General features: G+C 49.9%; 3 protein-coding genes across 3 annotated transcripts in view; all 3 read right to left on the reverse strand.

Annotated features, from left to right (window-relative positions):
• Positions 1-3,434: 3,434 nt before the first annotated feature.
• Positions 3,435-4,064, reverse strand: LOC106814316 (brain acid soluble protein 1-like). Its single transcript, XM_014818620.1, has one exon. The coding sequence runs from the start codon at positions 4,062-4,064 to the stop codon at positions 3,435-3,437; it is 630 nt and encodes a 209-aa protein (XP_014674106.1).
• A 267-nt stretch (positions 4,065-4,331) lies between these two features.
• On the reverse strand, positions 4,332-8,493 carry LOC106814327 (sodium/potassium/calcium exchanger 1-like; the record flags this gene model as incomplete). Its single annotated transcript, XM_014818630.1, has 2 exons — positions 8,368-8,493; positions 4,332-5,113 (listed from the first exon to the last, which is right to left on the reverse strand). Coding segments are annotated over exons 1-2 (828 nt in total), but the record flags the coding sequence as incomplete, so codon positions are not given.
• Positions 8,494-10,151: 1,658 nt separating this feature from the next.
• The window catches only part of LOC106814337 (rho guanine nucleotide exchange factor 11-like), a 66,027-nt gene continuing 65,846 nt past the window's right edge, over positions 10,152-10,332 (reverse strand). The window contains exon 34 of the mRNA XM_014818639.1: positions 10,152-10,237. Within this exon, the coding sequence (XP_014674125.1) occupies positions 10,152-10,237 (86 nt within the window). The remainder of the gene's footprint in view (positions 10,238-10,332) is intronic.

Here is a 10,332-nt window from a genome sequence, read left to right on the forward strand (position 1 = left end):
CTCCCCTCCTCTTTCTCCCCCACCTTCTCCCTTCCCCCCTTCTCCACCAGCTTCTCCCCTCCTCCTTCTCCACCACCTTCTCCCTTCTCCCCTTCTCCACCAGCTTCTCCCCTCCTCCTTCTCCACCAGCTTCTCCCCTCCTCCTTCTCCACCAGCTTCTCCCCTCCTCCTTCTCCACCACCTTCTCCCTTCTCCCCTTCTCCACCAGCTTCTCCCCTCCTCCTTCTCCACCACCTTCTCCCTTCTCCCCTTCCTCCTCCTTCACCATCTTCTTCACAGCTGGAAGTGACGTCACGAACACGCGATTACATCTGATTGGTTATAACACAAACAAACCACGTGATAAAATATGCAAATTATCTCTTGTACCGGCCTGAATATAGACAAACCAAGCGTTTCATGGCAAAGAAATGCGTTTGTGGCAGCCATTTTGGATTTAATTTTTTTGGCGGGAAGATGTTATGATAGATCACATGTGTTCTATGCCCGTTCTATGGGGTTCATTTACCTCAAAAACATATGTATAGAGACCAAGATCATGGTACTTGGGGCACTTACAGCCGATTTATGGGCAAAACTGTGTTTTGTGGCGGCCATTTTAAATTTTCAACTTTTTGGCGAGAAGATTATATCTTATAATATTTGACATGTTTTCTTGCATTCTTTGACTTCAAAAACATAGGTATATACACCAAGATCATGGTAATCGGGGCACTTACAGCTGATTTATGGGAAAAACATTTTTTCTAGTGGCCATTTTTAATCTTTGATTTTTTGGCGGGAAACGTTGGTGTGACATCGTGTTTCCCGCAATTTTTGACATCAGCATACTCAAAACCCCCCTAGAGCAAATTTTCATGCTTCTTTCCAGAAGTGCACACTTTTATGAACGCGAATGCCTATGTGAAGTATGTGGTCTTTCCGTTTATATAGTTTGGAAACCCCTTTAAATGTTACTAGGAATTGGCATTTTAGTTAGTAATGACTAAAATGTGAAAAATTACAACACACAAAAACCTCAAACTAACAGTAGGATATACTTTTTATATTGGACATATTTTATTCCTTATAATATAAAATGTTCTGTACATGTCAATAGAACATTAGCGTCCTCCTAATTAATAATAACTTTCAACGCTTTTTACCTCAATACATATACATAATGCGCGTTACTTGATATAAAGAAATATTCAAAAATATTACCTCACAAGGGCCTCGAGTTTATCAGTATCAGAAACCAGACGTTGGTTTAAATTCGTCATAGCGCCTACACCATTTATTCAGGTGTCTTTCAACGACAGCCAGTGCTATGTCCTACCTATAAACAAGATCTCCGCCGCCATGATTGGATAGCTTAGCTAGCTTTGTGTATACATAGAGTGTAGGCCTTACTAATGCAGCGCGTTCATCACACGCGAACATACACATACACACACACGAATGGTTCTAGCGCAGCAACGATTCAGCATAAGCCAATGCTAGTCCCGGTAACAGTGATGGCGTGATCACCTTCCCCTGCCAGGAAGAAAAGCACCAGGAGGAATTTTCCCTTGGGTGGTTTACCTTTACCGGTGCTGCGTGTCTACGAGAAACCGGGAACCGTCGTTGGAGTTAACAACACGCTACGTGCTGGCGGGTTAAGCTAGCTAGCGCTGTCCCCTTCTCACCTCGTCTCTTTCCCATCTCACCCTCCCTCCTCCCTCCTTACTTCATTCTCTGTTACCACGGTCATTGTTTCCCCTATGACGTCATCGCAGTGCCAACCCACCAGCGGTTACTAGTAAACAAGTATCACTAACAAAGGCGACAGTATATCCATGGTAAGAACATGTTTACAGATATACATATTGTATACATATGTTCATGACCACAGTTTACAGAGTTTACTGCACGGGCGTAGGCAGTGTAGATGACCTGTCTTAGATTTTCGGGTGGGTGTGTGTGGGGGGGGAGGGGAGATTTCAGGAGACTCGCACGAGATGTAGAGCGAGGCCCGAGATATATATTCGCACTGCATCTGCCGGGCGAGGTTGGAAACTCCGAGACGACGAATTTAGAAATGAGGATGCGTAAACATTGGTGGTGGCGTAACAATAGCAGCACTAGCAGTAACAGCAACAACAGCTATCAGTCTGCACTACAAGAACGTACGTGCAACAGGAAGTACCTTCTAGTGGGCTTACTCAGAGAGGGTAAGAGCCACTCTGTGACAGCATACGCTGCTAAAAGTAATATTTGTAAAATCACTCACGAAATTCTCGAGTAGTAGTAGTAGTACTACTAGTAGTAATAATAATAGTAGTAGTATTCATAATAGCAATAATAGTAGTAATAGTAGTAGTATGACTATAGCCAACTAGTGACCAAGAATGAGATATTTTATACAGCGGCTACACCCTATGATATAAGCAAATGATACATACACCCAATTTACAGAACTCTAGCAAATCGTCTCTTTCCGCATCATATACACATCCCAATAAACGTAGACCATGGAGACCGCCACGCGCACGTCTGCGTGACGTCACCACGGGCGCCGCTGACGTCAGCACACTCGCTGGGACAGCACAACGGCAGACAGTCACGACGCTCTTAATAAAACCCTCGCCATAAAATTTTCTTTTCAAAAGAATATGTACAAAAAACGCGGGGACCGCCGCCGAGAGGGGAGGGCGTGGCCATCGGGGGTATCTCGTCCCCTCAAGCAACGGACCGTGACCGATATCTCGGTGTCAAAACTAAGGCAACAATGATTGGCAGAAGGTAAACCACAGGTGTAGTTGAACACGCACGCACGCACGCACGCACGCACGCACGCACACACGCAGACACACACAAACACACACATACACACGTACCAGTATATAGGAAAAGCCATATTACATCTATACGCATTGAACGTGCTCGAGAAAATTTTACATACATCCCACACAATGTACAGATTAAATAGCTCCCCGATTCTTCCCGTTTCTTACAAAATTTCGCCAGCGCCTACAAACGCTAGCGCAGCAATAACATGGTTGCTGTTATATCAGTCACAATGTTACACGCTCGAGAACGCACCACCTGAAAATACTCCCAATAGTAACAGCAGCAGTAGTAGTATTAGGAATAGTAGCAGTAGTAGTAGTGGTAACAGTAGTAGTAGCAGTAGTATGGTATATATACGATATCATTAACACAGGTCTCGCCACATCGCGTGAATACTGCTACACTAACAGCAGCCGGCGGTAGTAACGCATACCTGATGAATGCCATAATTCCTAATTTCAAAATTCATCATGCACCGCGATACGAGTAAAATCGTCTATATTTACAGACTCGTGTGCGCGCGGCGTGCATTACCGTATACAACTCCGCGCCACGCGAATGCAGCAGCAGCAGCAGCAGCAGCAGCAGCAGCAGCAGCAGCAGCCACTCTGACAGCCAGCCAACTAGAAATGGCTCACTTCAATTTCCGGAGCCTTCCCCTTGCCCTTCTTCTTTTTCCCGCGCTTTTTCTTCTTCTTGCCCTTGCCAGCGTCGGCAGGGCTGGGGGCGGCAGCAGCGGCCGCGCTGCTCTCTTGTTTCTCGGCGCCGGCCCGCACGTCAAGCACGTCCTCGTCCGTGCCGTCGTCGCACGACTGCTCGTCATGTGGCGCCCCCTGGCTGTCCCCGCACGCCGGCTCCAGCGCATCGCGCTCGGCCGGCGTCGTCGCGGCAACCTGATCAACCGCCGCTGCCGCGTCGCCCTCGGCAGGGGGCGCCGGCGTGGAATTCGATTCGGCGGTCGCGCCGTCACTCTCCCTGGGAGTGGAGGCTTCCTGCTGCATGGACTCCGGGTTGTCAGCAGCAGCATCCGGGGTGGCTTCCTTCCCGGCACTCGACTCCGCCTGACGCTCCGACGTGACAGCTTCCTCCCTGTCAGATGCAGTCGCAGTGGCTTCTTCTGGCACTGGGGCTTCCTCTGCGGTGCGAGTGTCGTCGGACGTGGTGGCGTCTTCTCCGTCTGCAGCAGGGTTCTCCTCGGTGCTCGCAGCTGCCTCCCCGGCAGCATCCGACGATGCTACGTCTGTCGGCTGCATCTCGTCACCCTCACCGCACGGCGGCCCGTTGCTGACGCCATGCTGCTCGTCTGCGCACGGAGAGCTGGGCTGCCTGTCAGCTGCAGAACCACCCTCCTCCTCCTCCTTCTCGGTCTCCTCCTCCTCTTCCTCCTTCTCATCGTCCTCCTTTCCTGTTTCCTTCTCCTCCTTCTTACCATCCTCCTCCTCCTTCTTACCATCCTCCTCCTCCTTGTTCTTCTCATTCTCTTCCTTCCCTGTCTCCTCCTCCTCCTTGTTCTTCTCATTCTCTTCCTTCCCTGTCTCCTCCTCCTCCTTCATTTTCTCCTCCTCCTCATCCTCCTCCTTCTCATCCTCTTCTGTCGGCGGTCTGGGGGTAGCTTCGTCGAGCGTCGTCAGCTCAGCCTTCGCCTCCGGCTGCACACAGCTAGTCACGGCCGCCTGCACCGCTCCCTCCGCGCTGCCGACCACCACTGTGCTAGCCTGCGCGAGCGGCGGCGCCACCTGCCCGTCCGCGTCCGCAGCGGCGCCAGTGTCAGAGTCGACGCTCTCCGGCTGCGGCTCCTCCGTGACGGTGCTCGTGCTGCCCTCTAGCGACGGCGCACGTTCGTGCTCGAGCGGCGCGGCGCCGGGCGTCGGCTCCTGCGCAGCATCCTCGTCCTCGTCGTCGGGGTCGTCGCCGGGGTCGTAGTCGTCGATGTTCGTGCGCGGAATGTCGTCGGGCGGCGCCGCGGCGACGGGGTCCCCCGCCGCGGCCACCTCGAGGAAGACTCCATCCCCTTCCTCCACGTCGACGCCCTTCTCCATATCCGTCGTCGCCACGGCGACGCCCGCATCCTCGTCCTCGGCCTCGCTGGCGCCGTGTTCGCCGTCGTGGTTCGAATTGTTCGAGTTCTGGTTGCACTCCCCCTCGCCATCCCCCGCCGAGTCGCCGCCGCCGCCGTCGTCGTCGGTTAGACCGGCGCTGACGAGTAGAATGCCCTCGCTCGTCCTCAGCTCTCGCTTCCTCGGCTGCTGCTCGCCGGAAGCCGCGTCAGTCTCGGGCGTCGCGGGCGAAGATTCCCTAGAACCTACGAGAGAGGAGATGCGCGATGAAACACAACATTTTTGCTATTTATAGTTTTTTTTATTGTTTTTTTTCATACGTCTAACCGTCAAATGACCAATTCGGTCCAATCGCAAATGAACTAATAGCGATGCGACGCGCTAGCGAACTTCGATGAAACCCTGAACCACACTTGCTCATTGTAATGAGAAAAAGTTAAAAAATTGTTTACCAATAGATTGAACTGACTGAACTGAAATTACTGAACGCAAAACAAAATGGCCTCTGCCCGTCAGTGATTACCATACACTGATATACTACGGCTGCCTCGCAATAGAAGCACTGCCAGCGTAGATTAACGAGGTGACCGATCGGGTATGCAGGTGGGTAACATGAAGATTCATAGACAAGTGAAAAGACAGAAAAGCATCATGAATTAATGAATGAATCGAGGGCTAGCGTTAGCATAAGTAATGGCTACTATGTGCAGTAATTAGTGCTGTCTATATTAAATGTCTTTTCACACATCTATGAATCCTACAAGATATGGTAGATGGGCGACACCAACGGAGACAACTAGCCAAGAAGAAACGAGCTGAACTGAATAGTAAGTGATAGATCACTGTCTTCATTATAGAGAGAAATAAAACTACATGCCACGATCTGTTGCATTGCTAACAATAGTGACAAGCCTTGAAACTAGTATCGCCGTGCAACGCAACCACAACGTTGTCCCGTCGCCTGCAGTCGTTGTGTCAGTCTGACTTCGACCCCTAGTGTCTTGGGAGGCATGCGACGGCGATGCAAGCTTTGACGCAACCACACCGCAAACGCAGCTGATAATAATAAACGTCTACACACGTAGTACATGCTGACGTACTGATCACCCCTGTCACGGAGTGGTGCTAACACGTACTCACGCACTCACGCAGGCACGCACGCACACACACACACATGCACGCACGCGGACGCGCACTAACACACTCCCATACATGCACACACACACACAACCTACGCAAATGTACAAGCAGCTACGAGCTAAATATCGGCGTCTTCAATGCCATGCACAACCCTACTCTTAAACCACGGCGTGTCATCTACACTTAGGTGTTTCAGTAAAAACCAATATATACCAACTCGGTCAAAATTCCGGCGCGCACACACCGTATACATACATGTTGGCGCATAGCGACGGGCTCTTCATCTCACACTGCAGAGACTGTTAGGTATCGTGTTGGGCCATGCATACATATCAGAGCTAGAGTCGGACCACACACCATCAATACACGCTAGCATGACGATATGGTTACAGCTAACGAGAACACAAGTCACCACGACACACAACCACACACCGAACGCATGCTCCGGCCACGCTGCTAAGACACAGCTACAGCGACTTCAACAGCTAGTCTTACCTACTCAGTCAAACTATGGATGCGAAAATGAAAGCAAATGACGGTAATCAGTGTCGCAATGCAGCCGATTGGTCGCTGAAACGCAATCGATACGCACGCACGCACGCACGCTCGCACGCAAGGATGCACGCACACATGTACGCGTGCACGATCGCAGGTACGCGAGCACGAACGGACGCACGCACGTACGCACACACGCGGCACACAACATAAATAACTGAGAGACACCTGGTGGTAAGGGCTGGTCTGACACACGGCTTCTCAAGCTCCCATGTGCTCCATGGCAAGCATGGCCTCCACGGCAAGCAGTGCTCCCATAGCAAGCATGGCTCCCATGGCAAGCATGGCTCCAATGGCAAGCATGGCCCCCATGGCAAGCATGACCCCCATTGGAAGCATGGCCCCAATGGCAAGCATGACCCCATGGCAAGCATGACCTCCCCTCCATGGCAAGCATGGCCTCCACGGCAAGCAGTGCTCCCATAGCAAGCATGGCTCCCATGGCAAGCATGGCTCCCATGGCAAGCATGGCTCCAATGGCAAGCATGGCCCCCATGGCAAGCATGGCCCCCATGGCAAGCATGACCCCCATGGCAAGCATGACCCCCATGGCAAGCATGACCCCCATGGCAAGCATGACTTTCCCTCCATGGCACACATGGCCCCCATGGCAAGCATGACCTTCCCTCCATGGCAAGCATGACCTTCCCTCCATGGCAAGCATGACCTTCCCTCCATGGCAAGCATGACCTTCCCTCCATGGCAAGCATGACCCCCATGGCAAGCATGACCTCCATGGCAAGCATGACCTCCATGGCCTCCATGGCAAGCATGACCCCCATGGCAAGCATGGCAAGCGTGGCCCCCATGGCCTGCACTTGGTAATGAGATAGCTAGCTAGTATGAAGTGCCAGCACCTAACTAGCAGCTGTGCTCGCGCCACATGCCACCCGTGTCTCTCGCACTCTCAGCACAACAATCTACGCACGACACAAGTGTGAATTCAATGCACATACTCTCATGCTTACATAAAATCAAACGGGCATCGACAAACCTTATAAACGAAACGAAATTAACTCGTTAATCAAATGAAAAGTGCAACAGTCTTGCGTGTACGGTGTTACAATGCTCACTACATGTATATTGTTCCAACTAATGCCAGCCTAATAGCATTCTCTCATTAAAGCACCCATGTTAGCCCCTATATCCTACCATAGCTACCAATAATGTGTGTTTCTATGCTAGTGGATTAATCTCTCATTTCACTAGTTAATCAACTAATGACGTTTACGTGTAAGTAAACTCACCCTCTGGCTAGCATACTGCACTATCAGAGCCCTAAAAGAGAATTTCGGACTTCGTTTCTTAAGATTTTAAGCATTAAAAAGATTTTTGTACTGCCTCTACAAGTTCAAACATCAGCCACGTCTTTATCACAAACGAGGCAGCATTTATCATCCGCAACCGTTTTTCCATAGTAACTGTACAGCCACTAAAGACCGAGAAAACTATCATCACTATTATCAAGATCTCGATCCTAACCGAGAGCTTACTTGCTAGATCCTCGATAGAAGCCCTACTTAGCTGACACATCCCCCCCTCATAGCTAGTTTCTTCGTATAACCCTAACTTAATTAACATGCCTCCTCATTCCTAGTTCCTCCATAGAAGCCCATCTTAACAAACACGTTCCCTGCTCTCCCCACACATGGCATATACTGTTGCTAAACCTGGACAATTATTATTATAATAATATAGACTAATATACTTAAGCGATTACAAACACGACTGTGCTCATCTGTGGGCGACTCCACCCCCGCGCAAGCTCAGCCTCTCGCCGTTGCCACGGCAACGCTCGGCTCACCTGGATTGCCGCTGCGACGTTTCATCGACTCGGAGAGATTCTCCATCGCATCCTCGTAGACCTCGTCATTCGTGCTCTCAGCATGCTGCAGCGGGCGCGTCGTCTCCTCCTCCGCCTCCGCCACCTCCTCCGCCGCCGCCTCAGCCTCCTCCCCCTCCGCCGGCGCCGGCACCCTCTGCCGTGTCTCGTCCGCTTCGTTGTCGCTGGGGGAATCGTGGTCGGCGGCGCCTGCTGGTAGCAGCCGGGTGGGCGAGTCTAGGGCACGAGCGAAGATTGTGTTGTAAGAACAGAGCGAACGCAACGTGCGCTAAAGTTACTGCTGTGTCGTATAGAGGCTGGGTTAAAGCTGTGCTATAGAGCTACCTGTGTAGTTACCTGCATCACTACCTGCATCGTTACCTGTATCACTACCTGCATCGTTACCTGTGTCATTACCTGCATCATTACCTGTGTCATGACCCTTCTCACTACCTGCATCGCTACCTGTGTCATGACCTTTCTCACTACCTGCATCGCTACCTGTGTCATGACCTTTAGGCTATACGTGCCACGATTACCAGGATCTAGGTATCTATACCAGTTTTTATGTCAAGGAACCCGATGGAAAACATGAAATATCCTAACATACATCTTCAAATTATACAATTGTTTTTAGGTCAAAGAACTCGGTTACACATATGTGAAAAATCATGATGAAAAATAATGCCATCTATACTTCAGTTCATAATTTCTGTTACACTTTGGAAGGTGCGCCTGCGCGCCTGCCAAAACGTCGTTCCTTAGATCACAGCGTGAACAAAAATATGTTGCCTATGTGGAGTCACTTGGAAAGATTATTCCGTGAATGTTCGCTCTTGACCACTATCACTATGCTCGCTGGATGACGGTTCATGTGAGAGATAAGCTTGCCCTCGAGATTAACTGCCCTTACATACATGCAGAGTTTCTCAAAGGCAACTTTGTGACACAGAAATGCACAAATTCTCAGCACTAGCCCATGATCAAGTTCATGAACAGCTGAATGCAATGGTGAAGGGAGATGGAGGCGTAATAGGTATCACTGAAAATGAAGCAGCACTGAGACGGTGGATGGTGGCAGGTCCAGAAACAGCTAGGCTATTAATGGAGTATGATGAGAAACATTCAATTAAAAAGAAGGACACAGAACGCCACCATGAACGAATACCAAGTGTGCAGAAGGCTTGCTTGATACCAAACAGATAATGTCTGATACTATAAGGTCCGCAGAAGACATAGGCAAAGCACAGTACCAGAAATTTGTTGCGGAGCGTATCAATGACAATATCACTGCATTCAATGACACCATACATAGGTACAATCTGCCTCTGTTGAATTCTAGTTTAGGAAAGAAACCTGCGAAGTCCACTGCCAATATTTCCAACCTGCACAATGATGTTCATCTCTTCTCACGGCTGTATATATCGTGTCAAGCTAGAGAAAGTGATATGGATGCCTTCTTCGCACATGAAAATCATGCTTGGCCTCCATCGTTGGCGTCAAATGGTATCATGCGCCAAACAAGCAAATCTGACTTGATGGAATGCTTGGAGTCATTGGTACCACAGCCGGAATCTGTTCCAAATGTTGATGTCAACATTGTTGACGGTGCTGCCATTGTGCACATGCTTGACCCAAAGAAGTCCCAACTTTCTGTCAAAACATTCCAGAACTATTCACAATTGGTGTTCTTTCCCTATATAGAACACATGCTACAGGACGTTGTTCGCGTAGATGTTGTCTGGGATGTCTACAGGGAGGCCAGCCTAAGGCACAATCACGACAGAACCGAGGATCATCTCCGGGTGGACAATAATACCAAGATTCCTGTTAACTGGAAGAACTTCCTTCGCTGTGATGCAAACAAAGACAGCCTGTTCCAACTTCTAGCCAATGCAATACAAGAGTTTCAACCTCCTCCACAGAAGCTAGTGAACTCCACACATG

This window comes from Priapulus caudatus, unplaced genomic scaffold (genome assembly GCF_000485595.1).
Source record: "Priapulus caudatus unplaced genomic scaffold, Priapulus_caudatus-5.0.1 Scaffold26, whole genome shotgun sequence".
Classification (NCBI taxonomy): domain Eukaryota; kingdom Metazoa; phylum Priapulida; class Priapulimorpha; order Priapulimorphida; family Priapulidae; genus Priapulus; species Priapulus caudatus.